At 41.4% G+C, this 17,298-nt stretch overlaps 1 protein-coding gene across 1 annotated transcript in view; it reads left to right on the top strand.

Annotated features, from left to right (window-relative positions):
* Positions 1-17,298, top strand: part of PARD3B (par-3 family cell polarity regulator beta) — a 1,522,095-nt gene that overhangs the window by 1,445,580 nt on the left and 59,217 nt on the right. Inside the window, exon 22 of the mRNA XM_042783151.1 lies at positions 617-696. Within this exon, the coding sequence (XP_042639085.1) occupies positions 617-696 (80 nt within the window). The remainder of the gene's footprint in view (positions 1-616; positions 697-17,298) is intronic.

The following is a 17,298-nucleotide window of genomic DNA, read 5'->3' as shown; positions in this document are numbered from 1 at the left end:
CAGTATCACTACGGAAGTAGGATTGCCCAACCTTCCTTCCGAGGAGTGGCTGGTGGGTTTGAACCGCCAGCCGTCTGGTTAGCAGGCAAGTGTCTTAGCCACTATGCTACCAGAGCTCCCGTCAACTATAGATGTTAGTTAATAATAATGCATCAGTATAGTTCATTCATTGAAAAAATGTACTTTACTGATGTCAGATATTAATAATAGGGGAAACTGAATGCAGAGCACAGAGGAACTTTCTATGCTGTCTTCTAAATGTTTCCGTAAATCTAAAACTGTTTTAAAAATAAAATCAATGAAAAAAGATATAAAATAGAGAAAAAGAAAAGAAGGAGAAGAAGGTCTTAAAGTATACAGAGTAGCCCTGGCTTGGTGACAGGAAGGAGTCAGTTTGACAATGACCCTTTTTGAAAGAAGTGCCTTTGTTGTTACCTGCCATGTGTGTGGTTTGACCATCAATTCCTTTAGTGATTCGGAGTTGTTACTTGCTTTGCCACGGTTAGTTGTTGGCAGGCAGAAGTAGCATTTGTGCCCTGATTTTAGTTTTGAGATGCATTGTCAGTAACCAGGGTGTATAATGGATCTTCATCTCTAATTACTTGTCTCTCCACAGGTGTCTGGAAAGGGTCCAGATGGGAATGCACACAACCTCCACTTGGAAGGGATGGAGAGACAGTACGCATCCTTACCCAGGTAGGTATCCCATCACCAACTCACCTGCAAATGAAGGTTATAGAGAAATGACATGAAACAGAAATCTGACTTTTACACAGGGAATATGTTATCATTGTGCCTTATTGCTGTCTGCTGCAGCCGTAGTGCCATCTTCACAACTGTGCTAATAATTGGAACACTTGTGGGTTATTTGTTAAGGGAAGAAAATAGTATATCATTGCAATTGAACATGTCAGCAGGAATATTGGATACTGAATGGAAATCCTAAGCCATTACTATAAAAATGGTATTGAACATCCTGCACCAAGCTTTCAGACAATAGAATAGTAAATCCTCTGTCCTAGGAGTTACCCATGAGAAAGGGTGGGCCAACCTTAACCTTGGATCTTCATGGGGGGATAAAAAGCAGGAGAAGATTGTGGACCTGGGAAGGTATTCATTGTTTGATTTAGAATTCAGCTGTGTTCTCTAGGCAGTAAGAAACCATTGCTGAGAAGCACAGACACACTGTGTGGGAAAAGTTCGCTTGGTGATTCTGGTCTAACGTGAGCCACATATGCAGTAACTAGACACCCCTCAATGAGATACAGTTCTCAAAGGTTTGGTCTCTTATCTGTGACATGAAGAATAATTTTAGTCTGTTATCAGTACTGTATGACAAAGAGGAGACCTTTCCAGGATTACAGTCTAGCTACTGTGGGAGTTACAAGAGTTGAGAGTGTGAGAATTAGTGAGTTAAAAAAAAAAAGAGAGAGAAAAGAAAGAAAGAAAGGTGAATGCCAGCCAGAAAACTGAAATGTTATGGAGAATCTCCTTTTAAAAAGGGGGAGGACCCCAAGTAGAGCTTCTTTATCATTCAAGCTGAGTTGGGAAAGTGCTAACTCAGAGATGCATGCCTTGAGATGCATGTTGGCTATTCTTTTGCATGTGTATTTACAAAAATAACATCCTGCAGCCCTCAGGTGGTATAACCAGTTAAGGTGCTCAGCTGCTAATGGAAAGGTTAGAGGTTCAAGTCCAGTCAGAGGAGCCTCGAAAGAAAAGCTTAGCAATCTACTTCTGAAAAATCAGCCATTGAAGATGGAATAAGAGTACAGTTCTCCTCTGACCCATAGGGATCACCATGAGTCAGAGTCAACAAGGCAGTAACTAGTGAGTTACATTGCTATAAGGATTCCTTCAGTGGAGCTCTGGTAACATAGTGCCTAAGGCACTTGACTGCTAACGAGAAGGCTGGCAGTTGAAACCCACCAGCCATTCCTCAGAAGGAAGGTTGGGCAAGCTACTTCCGTAATGATACTGCCTCAGAAACCAAAGCAGGGGTCATTATGAGTCAGGTCTGACTCGACGGCACATAACAACAACAACAACATGCCTTAAGTGACATCTGCTCTTTAGAAATAGTATGTTGATTTTCAAAAGGAATAAAACCTCAACTCTAGCAGAGTATCCATCTAAACACTAATTGGCAGGATACAGAAAATACAGTATTTTAAAGGCTTCTATAAAACTGCATTTTTTTCATGCTCTTTCTAGGTTATTTTCTAGTTTTTTCTTAGATTCATGGTAGATCAATATATATAAAGTGGATAGCTCTGCTGCCGACTTTTGCCATTCTATTTAAACATTTGCCTATGAAGCTAAACATTTGCATAATTTTGAATTTTGGTGTTATACTTTATCATGTTGGGTATATAACAATCTCAAAGCATTCCCCTAATTTTCCTTTTTTTTTTTTTTTTTGTATTCATGAGTTACATTATAATAAACATCTTTGGGTTGGTTCTTTAGTAGTAGTACTATGAGTGTTTTTCAGACTTTATTGACCTCCTCCCATGGTAAAATAAAAAAAAAAAAAAATGCATTTCGCATTGTGCCCGAGTACTTGCATGTTGTTGGTTGCTGTGGAGTCGATTTCAACTCATGGTGACCCCATGTGACAGAGCAGTACTGCCCCGTAAGGTTTTCTTGGCTGTAATATTTATGGCGGCTGGCGGTTCAAACCCACCAGCCACTCCTCGGAAGGAAGGTTGGGCAATCCTACTTCCGTAGTGATGCTGCCTCGGAAACCCAAGGAGGGGTCGCTATGAGTCGGGTTTGACTCGACGGCACATAACATAACAACAATATTTATGGAGACAGATCCCTAAAAGACAACTGCATTTTATTCGTCTCCCTGTTTTCTTTTTTTATATGTTGTCTCATAGTTTTTTCTCACCCCCTGATTTCTTTTCTCTGCCTATTTTTCCCTGGCCAAGTATTGTGTTTTCATTAAAAGAATGGAAATAGTTTCCAAAATTCATTTTAAATATAAGTTTTCTGGCTTTCAGTGTTGAAGTGTATGGAAATTGTGGTGAAAGCAGATGGAAAGTAATGTGTTTTTAGGATGTGGAGGGAAAAAAAAGAAAAGAAAAGAAAAACTAAAACCAGTTTCATGTCTTCCTGGCCAACTTATACTCAGATTGCAGAAATAGATTTTGGTGGGTTTTTTTTTTTGGCACAGAAATGACACTTAAAGTTCTCTAAGTTTCACTCATTCATTCATTCCCCCATAAGTCTATTGATCATCTCCTATGTATCAGGCCCTGAGAATACAAAGACTGGAGACCCAAACGCAGTCCATCCTCAGGACTGTACTGTCCAGTAAAGGAGGCTAGCAAATCGACACTCTATGACAGGACAGCAAATGTTTACGTTAGTAATTATTAACATAAAATCCTCCAAATTCCCAGCTCTTACTCCTTTCCACGGCTGCTCTGGTGGCATAGTGCCTAAGGCACTTGACTGCTAACCAGAAGGCTGGTGGTTCAAATCCACCAGCCACTCCTCAGAAGGAAGGTTAGGCAATCTACTTCCATAGTGATACTCCTCGCAAACCCAAGGAGGGGTCACTATGAGTCAGACCCGACTCAACAGCAGTGGGTTTTAATAAGCCCTGCAATGTTCAACCATGGCCGACTCTAAACAAGTCTATTTCAGTATTAAACACTGTGGAGGGAATTGATGTATGCTGTTTGTCGTGCTGGAGCTACCATCGTAGGGTATGAATGGACAAAATCCTGCCAGCCCCAAGAGTTAATTGTGAGGCAAGTATTAAATATACTAACTGTAGCAGAAAGGAAAACGTCTTAGAAAACAATTTTGACAAAAAGTGCACTCACACACATGCACGTAATCACATAGGAGAGATCAGCTACACGTGCAAATAGACCTTTGCAGCTTCCTGGCAACCAGAAGTAGCCATGACGGAGAAGCAGACAGAGGTCGGACAGACGCATGAGTGCTCCCTGGCATTGATTTTTCCGTGGGGGAGCTCAGACAGGTTTCCACCTCAGTGTCTAAATGGAAATGCAAAGCCCCATTGCAGGGGATGAGCTCCAGACTGTGGGGGGCTCCATATTTGCTCGACAAGATGCCGAGTACAGAGGCAAGGGGATACGCTGCTGGCTTCTGAGGCAGTGTGCAGATTCAGTCCTGAGTGCCGGTGACATTTTCCCTGGTATTCTAGTCTTTACTCCCCGGAGGTCTCCCTATCCACTTAATTGCAACGCAACAGCCTGCCGTGCCATCTCCCTTTGCCAGGAGAGTGAGGCGAGTCTGACTCTGTAGACACTGGATCCCCTCTTTTCGTCACAGAGAAAGGAACCTTAAAATATTGATAGAGCTAAATTTTTAATTAAAAACAAAAATACATATCCATAGGAACTCAGTGGCCTACCGTACTTAAGACTTAATATGCTACTGACTGATTTGGTTCCTATGTTGTGTGTGGAAAGCATCACAGGAGTTTTTAAGATAAACTCAATAATGTTGACTGATAGGCTAAATTTGGAGCCATCGACACAGAGTGAAAATGCCCCCCTGGGCACAGAGTTGGGAAGGAGCCCGGTCAGGGGGCACCCTCCTACGCTTTCATGGAACTCTGTCATCTTTAAAGTAGGTCGATGAGGCCTACTGCCAGGCTAAATGACACTAAACAAAACAAAGCCAGAGCCCAGGCCAGCACTGGAAAAAGACAATTCCTAGCGCTCAGTAGTTACAAGGTTGCCTAAGGCTAAGGGCTAAGCGATGTTAAGTGTTATTGTTAAGCAATGTTAAATCTTCTGCCTCTCAAGAAAAATGACTTTCTTTCTTTTCTCCTGAGGGTGCTGTTTTGGAAAGCAGAGTGTGGTTGTAACACAATGTGGTTAACAAACACCAGACCTTTACTGTGGCTAGTGTTTTACCCACCTCTCCAGCCCTGGTGGCACAGTGGTTAAAGTGTTCAGCTGCCAACTGAAACATCTGTGGTTCAAATCCACCAGCCACTCCACAGGAGAAAGATGTGGCAGTCTGCTTCCATAAAGACACAGCCTTGGAGACCCTCTAGGGCAGTTCTGCTCTGTCCTTAATAGACTTTCTATGAGTCGGAATCAACTGACAGCAGTAGGTTAGGTTTGGGTTATCCAGCCCTCCATTGTCTTTGGTAGTTAACAGTGAAATATCAGCATCCTCTGGTCTGCCATGGGTTCTTTCTTACCTACATGAGGAGGGAAGTGGGAAGGCTTTGAAGTGACAGGCTGCTATCATGTGTGAACATCAGCATATGTATTTCTGCAGCTTCTTTTTCACCCCTGCCTCCTAAGCCCTCTCAATTCTCTCAGGCCCCATTCTAGTTTTACAGGCCTCACTGTGGCCAGTCCCTTCTGAAGTGGATTCCCTCCTCTCCCATTTCCAGCTTCCATCATTCCCACCTGGCCCATCTTGGCCCCATGGGATCCCATTATCCCCTTCTCTGCAGATGGCTCAGTGCATCAGCACGTGATGGTGCTCTTCCTGGCTTGCAGTCAAGTGTGGAGTCATAAGCAGTGAGCAAAAAGGCGCCACATCTATTCTGTGGTCTTACATGCGTGGGTGGCGAAAGGTTGCTGGAGAAAGGCATAAAACTGCATTCATTGGTTCCACTACAGAACTCCTATTATGCAGCCCCAGCTGGGCCCCTGCTGCCGCCCAGCACCAGTCGTGCCGGTGACTCCCCTGACTGTCCCCCAGCGGCCGGCTGTTCCAACCCTTTTCCACTCCCATTAAATTCAAGGAAGATGACTAAGCCCCCAAGTCCACTCTCTGGAGGTGACCTCACTTCTTTTCTTTACAACCCTGAGCCAAGTAACATTTCTCCTCCATTCTGCTCCCTGCCATTCAGACTGCTTTGACTTCACCAAAACACCCTTCCCAAGGGCCACAATGAGGGCAGGCCTGGAGCCAGGCCCTAATTATAGCCTCAGCATCATCACTCATCACCTGTTCTACCGGAGGCATGTGATCTAAAGACACCAGGTTCCATTTTCTAATCTGCAAATTGGGGATGATATGAGGTCCTCAGATGGTGCTGATATGAGTATTAAATATACTAATGCAAGCAAAACCCTGCCTGGAATATTTTAAAGTGTGTTTTTTTTTTTTTTTTAATTATTGTTAGCTTTTTTTTTTTTTTTGTCCCTGGGGAGGAAGTATTCCTTTCTTTAATGAGGCAAACTCTACACTGGAGCTCATTCTCCCCGCCTTGTCAGGGACCCTGCCCACAACTACCTCACTCTCGGCTGCTTCGAGGTCACTTTCCATTTTCCTCCCCCTGACTACTGTTGTAAATACATAGACTCAGCTGCGCCAGGCACCTTGAGTCCCACAGGTGGAGAGTAGAGAGCCAGCACCTACATGGAGACACACCAGGCACCAAGGCTAATCAGAGGATCAGCTGATTCTGGGAAAGGAGCAAGGAGCAAACTATTATTATCTTAGTGAACAGCTGTGCTAGTGGGCATGCTGGGAGATGGGGTTCTTGTAGATAGAAAGTTGGTGTGAGGGATAAACAAAACAAAACACCCTATTGCTGTTGAGTCTATTCAGACTCATAGGAACCCTGTCTACATGACAGAACAAAAGTTTCCCATAGAGTTTCTAAGGCTATAAATCTTTAGGAAGAAGACTGCCACTTCTTTATCCCACAGAGCTGCTGGTGGGTTCAACCACCCATCTTTCAGTTAGCAGCCAAGCTCTTAACCATTGCACTACCAAGGCTCATTATGTGAGGAATATAGGATACATATTCCGCTCCAGGCAAGAAACCAAGGCCTTTATACAACTTGAGTTCAGGGCCTAGTCCATCCATGGTCATTGGGAGTCAGGGACCCAGGGGGAGGAAACATGTCATGTGAGTTAATTGGAAGGCTGAGAATGATGCTATTGGCCTTGGCAGATAGAGTATACAAGTAGCATCCACAGGTGGGGAACCTGAGATACTGCTTGTTGTTGTTATGTTGTTAGGTGTAGTCACGTTGGGTCTGACTCACAGCAACCCTATGTACAACAAATTGAAACGATGCCTGTCCTGGGCCATTCTCACAACCTTTGCTATCCTTGAGCCCATCGTTGCAGCCACTGTGTCAATCTATCTCGTTGTGGGTCTTCCCCTTTTCCACTAACACGACTAGTATACTCCTGTTGGCTCAAGGCAGTGCTACCAGGAAGCATGCAGGTACCAGGAAGCCTAGCTGAGCAGGTTTGAGTGCCAGGACTGCCTCCAAGAACATGAATCTTGCTCATCAGAGAAAAAGGCCTTCCCCTCCACTCTCCTTCTTCCTCTAGTTCCCACTTTTCCTACTTTAAGAGAAAGTGATGAATACCTGTTGGCTCTATTTCCACACACCCCCACTCATTCTTTAGCATCTTGGCCCAGACTTCTCTGCATACCACTGATACTTCCACCTGATTCTGCTCAGCCTTTTCATTATGTAGGTTCACTCTGAGCAGTCTCCTCCTCTCCTGCAGAGTCAATTCTCATTGCTATAATGATGATTCCAAAATGTACCTTTATCTCACTCTTGTGAGTGCTTTTAAACCTGCCTGCTTGGCATTTCCATCCTGCTACCACCACTCGTCTGCTAGTTTGTCGTCATCGTAGTGGCTTGCATGTTGCTATGAGGCTGGAGGCTATGCTAACAGTACTTCTAATACCAGCAGGGTCATTCACGGTGGACAGGTTTCAGTGGAGCTTCCAGATGAAGATAGATGGGGGGAAGGATGGGGCCATCATCTTCTGAAAAAACAGGCCAGTGAAAACCTTATGAATAGCAGTGAAACATTGTCTGATATATTACTGGAAAACTTTATGATAAGCCATGAAACATCGTCTGATATAGTGCCAGAAGATGAACCGCTCAGGTTTACAGTTGCTCAAAATACAACTGGGGAAGAGTTGCCTCCCCAAAGTAGTTGTTGTTGTTGTTGTTATGTGCCATCGAGTCGGCCCCGACTCATAGCGACCCCTCCTTGGGTTTCCGAGGCAGTATCACTACGGAAGTAGGATTGCCCAACCTTCCTTCCGAGGAGTGGCTGGTGGGTTTGAACCGCCAGCCTTCTGGTTAGCAGTCAAGTGCTTTTAGCCACTATGCTACCAGAGCTCTGACCTTAATGATGTGGAAGGAGGAAAACTTTTGCAAACCTCATTTGCATGACTCAAAATGGGAAGAAACAGCTGCAGACATCCATTAATAATCAGAACCTGCAATGTACAAAGTATGAATCTAGGAAAATTGGATGTTGTCAAAAATGAAATGGAACACATAAAGATCAATATCCTGGGCATTAGTGAGCTGAGATGAACTGGCATAGGACATTTTGAATCAGATAATCATATCTTCTGCTATTCCAGGAATGACGAATTGAAGGGAAATGGCATTGCTCCATTGTTAAAAAGAACATCTCAAGATCTATCCTGAAGGACAATGCTGTCAGTGATAGGATAATATCTATACGCCTACAAGGAACACAAGCTAATACTATTATTCAAATTTACTCACCAACTGCCAAAGTGAAAGATGAAGAAATTGAAGATTTTTACCAGCTTCTGCAATCTGAAATTGACCAAACATGCAATCAATATGTAATGATTATTACTGGTGATTGGAAAGCAAAAGTTGGAAACAAAGAAAAATCATCAGTAGTTGATAAATATGGCTTTGGTGATAGAAATGATGCTGGAGATTTCATGATAGAATTTTGCAGACCAATGACTTATTTATTGCAAATGCTTTTTTTCAACAACAAAAACGGTGGCTATACACATGGATCTCACCTGATGGAACACACAGATATCAGATTGACTACATCTGTGGAAAGAAGTGATGTAAAAGCTCAATATCATTAGTCAGAACAAAGCCGGGAGCTGACTGTGGAACAGACCATCAATTGCTCATATGCATGTTCAAGTTGAAGCTGAAGAAAATTAAAATAAGTCCTTGAGACCTAAAATGTGGCATTGATTATATCAACTGAACTTAGAGACCATCTGAAGAATAGATATGACTCATTGAACACCAACAACTGAAGACCAAATGAGTTGTAGAATGACATCAAGAGCATCATACGTGAAGAAAGTAAACAGTCATTAAAAAGAGAGGAAAGGAAAAAAAGACCCAAACGGATGCCAGAAGAAACTCTGAAACTTGCTCTTGAACAGAGAGTAGTGAAAGCAAATGGAAGAAAAGCTAAAATAATTGAACAGGAGATTTCAAATTGTGGCTCGAGAAGACAAAGCAAAGTATTATAATGGAGTTAGAAAACCAAAAGGGAAGAACATGCTCAGCATTGCTCAAGCTGAAAGAACAGAAGAAAAATTCAAGCCTTGAGTTGATATTGAAGGAATTTATGGGAAAAATATTGAATGATGCTGGAATCATCCAAAGAAAATGAAAGCTAAACACAGAGTCACTGTACCGAAAAGAAATGGTTGATGTCCAACTATTTCAGGAGGTAGTATATATGATCAAGAACCAATGGCATTGAAGGAAGAAGTCTAAGATGTTTCAACAAACTGACACAGTGCTGAAGGCTCTTACTCATTTATGTCAGGACATTTGAAAGACAGCTACCTGGCCAACTAATTGAAAGAGATCCATATTTGTACCCATTCCAAAGAAAGGTTATCCCACAGAATGTGGAAATTATTGAGCAATATAATTAATATCCTATACAAGTAAAATCTTGCTGAAGGTAATTCAAAAATGGTTGCAGTAATACATTGACAGGGAACTTCCAGAAATTCAAGCTGGATTCAGAAAAGGATGTGGAACAAGGGATATCATTGCTGATGTCAAATTGATCTTGGCTGAAAGGAAAGAATACCAGAAAAAGATCTACCTGTGTTTTCTTGACTATGCAAAAACATTTGACTGTGTGGATAACAAACTATGGATAACATTGCAGAGAATGGGAATTCTAGAACAATTAATTGCTCTTATGAGGAATATGTACGTAGACAAAGAAGCTGTTTTTCAAACAGAACAAGATAATACTGTATGGTTTGAAATCAAGGGTGTACACCAGGATTGTATCCTTTCACCATACTTTTTCAGTCTGTATGCTGAGCAAATAATCCAAGAAGCTGCTCTATACGAAGAAGAATGCAGCCTCAGGATTGGAGGGAGACTCATTAATAACCTGCAATATGCAGATGATACAACATTGCTTTCTGAAAGTGAAGATATTTGAAGCACTTAATGATGAAGATCAAAGACTGGAGTCTGCAGTATGGATTACACTCAACATAAAGAAAATGAAAATCCTCACAACTGGACCAATGAGCAACATCATGATAAATGAAGAAAAGATTGAAGTTGGCAGGGAATTCATTTTACTTGGATCCACAATCAGCCCCCATGGAACCAGCAGTCAGGAAATCAGACATTGTATTGCACTGGGCAAACCTGCTGCAAAAGACCTCTGTAAAATGTTTAAGAGCAAAGATGTCACTTTAAAGACTAAGGTGCTCATGACCCAAGCCATAGCATATTCAATAGCCCCATATGTATGTGAGAGCTGGACAATGAATAAGGAAGACCACAGAAGAGTTGATGCCTTTGAGTTGTGATGTTGGCAGAGAATAGTGAAAATATCATGGACTGCCAGAAAAACTAACAAATCTGCCCTGGAAGTGCAGCTGGAATGCTCATTGGAAGTGAAAATGGCAGCTCTGGTGGCATAGCGCCTAAGACATTTGACTGCTAACCAGAAGGCTGGTGGTTCAAACCCACCAGCCACTCCTCAGAAGGAAGGTTGGGCAATCTACTTCCGTAGTGATACCACCTTGGAAACCCAAGGAGGGGTTGCTATGAGTCGGATCTGACTCGACGTCAGTGAGTTTGGTTTTGAGTTTACTTTGGTTATGTTGTCAGAAGAGACCGTTCCCTGGAGAAGGATATCATGCTTGGTAAAATAGAGGAGTCAGCAAAGAATGGGAAGACCTCAATGAGATGGATTGACACAGTGACTACAATGATGGGCTCAAGCATACCAAGGATTGTGAGGAAGGCGCAGGACCAGGTGGTGTATAATTCTGTTGTACAAAGAGTCGATATGAGTCGAAGCCAACTTGACAGCACTTAATAGCAACAACCTCAAAGAGATCTCAGAGTGCCCAAGCCCTCCATGTCACTTTTCTTTAGTTCTGCTTCCTTTTAACCTTCTATTTGCTTTGCAATCCAGGGTCACTGAAAATACCCTTAATTAGATAATGATTCTTTGCTCTGCCTTCTCACCCCCTTTGGATTATAAATTCCTAAGGCATTTGACTGCAACCAGAAGGCTGGTGGTTCAAACCCACCAGCCACTCCTCAGAAGGAAGACTGGGCAATCTACTTCCATAGAGATACTGTGTCGGAAAGCCAAAGAGGGGTCACTATGAGTCGCAATTGACTCAATGGCAGTGAATTTAGCTTGGTTTTTGTTTTGAGGTAGAACTTTTTTGCTTATTTTTCAGATGCATCACCAGGACCTAACATACTAGTTGCTATCAAGTGAACTCCCACTTACAGTGACCCCTATGTGTCAGACTCGAACTTTGCTCCACAGAGTGTCCAATAGCTGATTCTTCAGAAGCATCACCCCAGGGCTTGCTTCTGTGGTCCCTTTGGATGGATTCAAATCTCTGTCCTTTCAGCTGGTGGCCAAGCACATTAACCATTTATACCACGCACTGATTCCAAAGGACCATGTATGTACTAGGTGTTTAATTTATTGGTATACAAATGAAATAAGGTTTATTTTTATGCAAGTATGTTAAGGAAAGAATTCTCCCAAGATTTCTTGACAGTCCTGCTTCAGGCTACTATTTTCAATGCTTTTCCCATGAGAATCATGAATCTCTTTTCCGTGGAAACATGAGAAGTCTAGACTTCTAAATAGTTGACACTTACTGAGCACTGCTGTGTACCAGATACTATTTTAAGACTTTAAATATTTTGCATGTATGACTTAGTTAACACTCACGGCAACCCCATGAAGGGATTTACCCATGTTATCTCCATTTCAGAGACAAGAACACAGACAGAGATTAAGTAAAATTGCCTACGTTCAAAAGCTAGAAGGTACCAGACCTGGGATTTGAACCCAGTCCTTCTGGTTACAAACCTATGTGTTTAACCATTGCAGCTAAAGTTATGCACCTGAGAGTCAGATCCATACTCATGATTATCATGCTCCCTTGTTATGTGTGCTCACCAGCTTGTCTTCCTCATTAAACTGTAAGTGCCTTTGAGGACAGGTACTGCATCTTATTCATCTTTGTATATGACACAGAACATTACTGATGTGCATGTTAGGGAATGCCTTTCAACCATCTCCTTAATGCTGTCATAAAATCAATTCTTTCCCCTTCCCTTGAGCCCTTCATTTGAAATATGAACAGTTTAATGTGTAATTGCTAGATGAACATTAAGCAATATGCTTTGCCTACCAAAAAGAGAATCTTGTTTTGTTAGAACACTCCTGAGAGTTGAAAAAGTGGTGTCTGCAAATTGATACTTTGGTTTTTAAGATTAAGAATAATATCGACCTGGGGGTGGGAGGGAAGAAATATTACAATAAATTTTCTGGTGGAGAGGCTACATGAGCCCTTCCGGACAGAAGACTGCCTTTCCCAAGATTGACAGCCTGCTCATGCTGTATTTGACTTCCAGATCCAGTGTTACTCTCATTCATACAATGAAACCTATGAAAGCTGGAACCTGTGTAAGTCGGGACCTGTCAGAGAAGGGAAACTGAAATATTTTCCACTAATAGAAAATGATAGAACAGTGGAAATGGTGAAAAACTTGTGACACCTGGAAAAACAAGGCAATCCCTTTGAGCTCTGGCTCTCACAGGATTCACTGTATTAAGTTACTTGGGGATTGGAAGAAAGGGATCTCTCTGCTTTTAACTTGGTTTTGTAATGAAAAACAACATACTAGAGCTGATTTCCGGTAGAAAAAGCAACATTAGAAGGAGCATACAGTTTATGCTTGCTTCCCAGGAACCTGAAATAAATATGTTTTCTAAGTGTGTTCCCACTATTTTGGTATCGAATACGATTGTGTTCAGATCAGAAGAACACGCCATAAGAACATACTTCTGCTTTAGCATTTCCATTTTGTTTTATTAGTTTCAGCGTCTTTGTCTACATATGCTTCTGTCCATCCTCAGGAAGACTCCAGTCACAAGTGTGCTGCTAACTTTGAAGCTTGCAGCATGCATTCTGTCTACTTCATTATATTATCCCCCAAAGCATTTTGTCTCTGTGTACTTGCTGTCATTTAACTCACTGCTTAAAAGTCTCCCTCTCAGATTTCTCGTTATCTTCTCTGGTTAACTTCTGTTCTGCTCACTGAAGTTGAATCTTCCTTTGCCAGCCTCGCATTACGATGACATTACAGATCTGCAAAGACTCTCATCAATGCTATAGAACTGCTCCTTGTCTAAAGCTAATACACAGAATCATTAAAAGAGTTAAGTGAAAACCTGAGCAATCAAATCATTACGTATATCCATGTGTGAGTATATACATGTGTATATAGATCATTAGAGATATACAGAGGTGGATGTTAGGTCAATATGCATATGAGTGGGTGATTGGGTATCTGAGCCCGTAGCAGTTGACAAGGCCCCAGGCTGCCTAATTGGGTCCTGCTCTCTACCACAAGGCCAGTTTGTGAAATAAGATAGTTAATGAAAATATGTATATATATCACTCCCTACAGTCATGGAAGGAAGGTTGGGCAATCCTACTTCTGTAGTGATACTGCCTCGGAAACCCAAGGAGGGGTCGCTATGAGTCGGGGCCGACTCGACGGCAAATAACAACAACAATAACAACACAGTCTGACGGCTGGTTGAATGTTCAACCAGAGTCTGAGGTCATTGCAGCTACAAGTGTTTCTTCTCTGCAACTCTCCACACAAGGGGCTGCTCCACTTCATCCACATGGGGCCACTCATGGTCAGTCTCTCAGACAGCTCCACGGTGGTGCAGCATTGCTGGGCCATCGCTTCCTCACCCTGAAGAGCGTGGCTGTGATTGCTGCTCTGATTTTGCAAGAATAGACTTAGATGAGCTGAAGAACTTGCTAGATCAGGTCTTCTGTCTCTGCATATGATAGAGTTTAATGATTTTTGAAAGTCAGTGAAGCTTTTTTACTCCACCAGAAGAAACTGTCTCATCCTTTCTCTTTGTGTTCCCTAAACTGAGTATTTCATCCTTGTTCCCCTTCCTCGTAGAGTCAGCTGCGTGTTTGACTGTGTCCTCTGACACCACCTCAATCTTAATGCTGAAGACAAAATGATGAATTAGCAGCGATTTAATTCTTTGTGAGATTAAGATGTCTCCACTGTCAACTCAAACTTCCTGAAAATGCAAAAAGCCCTACCATGTAATACCGCCTTAAGATGCCAAACAGCTGAGATCAGGGGGTTAATGCTACTGCCATATCATTTTTATGTCACTTAGTTCCTCGGATAAAAGTCCATTTTAATCAAACTTTTCATCATTTCCTCATAGCCAATATATCCTGGATGCCAGCTAGAATATTTGATATTAATTATTCAATCGAAAGCCTCCATTATGAGCTTAGTTAGAATATTAGTGATTTAAAACATGTTAAGACCCATTACAATGTTTATGTCCCTAAAGTCATTTCAACTGAATCTTGATGGAGGACATATATTAAATCCCATAGAATTTTACTTTTGCCCTCATTTTGCATGGAAAGTTTTAAACCATTGCATATTTATTTAGTAAGTACTCTTTTTAGAGAAAGAATATGAGGGCCAACTCTGACATTAACTTGAAGCATTAAGCTTGGTGGGATGACTCCTGTTTGCCCTCCTGTGTATATTTAAAAAGTTTTTGCATTTATTCTCCACTTCAGCAAAAAGAAAACAAAACAGGTTTATTTTGTGCTAGACAACTGCTTAATTTAGAGTGCCAATCTATTTCTAATTTCTCACACTGTATTCCCTGGTAGTTGTAATGTTTTCCTATTTTGTTGTCAGTCCACTGTCTTCTTCCAAAGCCACTGCAGTGGGAATGACTGTTGTAATGACACTGCTGAACTGTTTTGCACCCTGCACCACTCTCATCCTGCACACCTCCCACCCCCATCATCTACATATTCACAGCCGTTACTTCTGTCCTCTGGCCCAAGTTCTTGGGTTTACTGTGTACGGTTTTTGGCCTGGTGTCAACCTCCTGAAGACAGAGCCACTCTGAATAAACTGAGTATGTTAAATCATTGTCATACCTGATGTGTAGATGTTTGTGAGGCCTATACTTTATGATTATTTAAATTGATATTCTGTTACTAAAACAGCATCTTGATGAAAGGTTAGTGTCTCAGCAAATGCATGAGTACATATTATTCAAAAGAAATAATTAAGAATGAAGTCACTAGGTTTATTTTCCATTTTTATATACCAAAATCTGCATGCAAATTGTTTTAAAGATGTTAAATTTGCCTATAAACTAGCCAATTGTATTTAAAAAGAAAATCAAACTAAGAACAATTGAAGCAAAGAAGTGGGGGGGGGGCTTCAGTATATTGAGTAGCTACTATGTGCTTTGTGTCTCACAGACATTGTCTCATTCTATCCTCAGCATCCAACTGGATGGTAATAACCAGGATGCTTATTTTATAAAAGAATAAATCAACATCCTCAAAGTGGCAGAATCAGAATGAGAATTGAAACCCATGCCTTTCAAGTTTCTAAGGTCTTTTTTTTATTTCACTTTGCCACACCACTAAAGTGGAAAAGGTGAGAAGAGTTTGGAATACATCACCTTTTTTCTTGAGGAGCATAAGCTCATGATTAAAAAGGTATCATAACTTGCTATCAAATCCATTCTGACTCATGGTGATCCTTGAAGACATCTGAGACCATATTAAAAAATGCATTCATTTTCATTTTGAACATCTTTTAAGGTTCTTAAGACAATGGAAAATGTTGAAACCTATGACTTATGAAATAAAAGTAAAATAAAATTTAAAAACTTATGAAATAAACTCAAAATAGAAGTAATTTATGGGGCTAAAAGGGAAAATATTTTTGAATCATGTGGTTCTTGTTTTAATATCACTGTGCTAAGTTTTCCCTAAATGAAAACAAGATGGCTGACCTTTTTCCATACAACAGTATTCTGTTCCTAGTGAGAACAGATATGAGAATGTGAGTGGCTACTGTGGGACTGTGCGGGGCATACAACCATACACAGGTTCCCAGCTCCCAGATTTCAAAATTGAATTGTCTCCATTATGAGTTTAGTTGGAATATTAATTGTTTAAACATGTTAAGTTTTGTAATACTGATGTCCCCAAAGTCATTTTATCTAAATCTTGATGGAGGACATATATTATGTCCCGTTAAATTTTACTTTTTCCTCATCTTGCGTGGTTTTTGGAAACATTTGTAATGGGGCAGGGGTAAAGGAGCTAACATTGTTGAGTATTATGCTCTAAGGAGCTCTGGTGAGTACTTTAAAATATGCTCATTTAGCTGACGTAGCACTCTCGAAATAAATATCATCATCCCTATGTTTGGATGAAGAAACTGAGACTCAGAGATGTGAAATGGAGTGACAAGGTGACACAGTGCCAGGGTTTGGATTCAGTCCAGTGCTTCTTGCCTCTAAAACCTCTAGGCTTTTCACTACATCAAGTTGTCTTGAGCTGGCTGACTGTAAACAGGTGGGAGAGAAGCATCAATAACCATGCTTTACTGAGGCAGCCTTCACGGACCTGACTCCACCCTAGATCACTGCAGTGTGTAATTCTGGGATATCAGATAGAACAAACCCCTAATAGGCATTTAAAATTACAAAGACGGCAACCATGAACCACAGAGCTCCCTATAAACACCCTCCTCCTTCAAGCTAAAATACCTTTTGAACAGTGCTCTGTTTACTTATTTATTTTAAAGACAGCCTTTGTGTTATGCTAGTGAGTTAAAAACAAAAGGTACCACTTGGTTCCACATCAGCATTTTAGCAGTCAGGAAAATAGTAGTGCTTCTTTCACCATATCATTCTGGTAAATCCTTAGGGGATGTGGCTGAAAAGTAAATTCCTGATAACTTTGCATAGACTGCTTCTGCCTCTGCTGCATCAAGTCCAGAGAAGAGAGCTTTGGCAGTCGATTTCCATGGCCGTGCCACCCTAGCCCATCTGTGCCCTAGATCTCATGTGACAAAGGCCCCAAAAACTCAGTCATTGTGCCAGAAAGCCCCTTGGTCCCACTCCATTATTACTAGCGAAGGCAAACAATGAGTAATGATTGTC

Source organism: Orycteropus afer, unplaced genomic scaffold (assembly GCF_000298275.1).
Source record: "Orycteropus afer afer isolate SDZICR_OR568_19922 unplaced genomic scaffold, OryAfe1.0 scaffold00002, whole genome shotgun sequence".
NCBI lineage: Eukaryota > Metazoa > Chordata > Mammalia > Tubulidentata > Orycteropodidae > Orycteropus > Orycteropus afer.
Note: the sequence above shows the minus strand (reverse complement) of the source record. Positions and strands in the feature narration are given on the sequence as shown.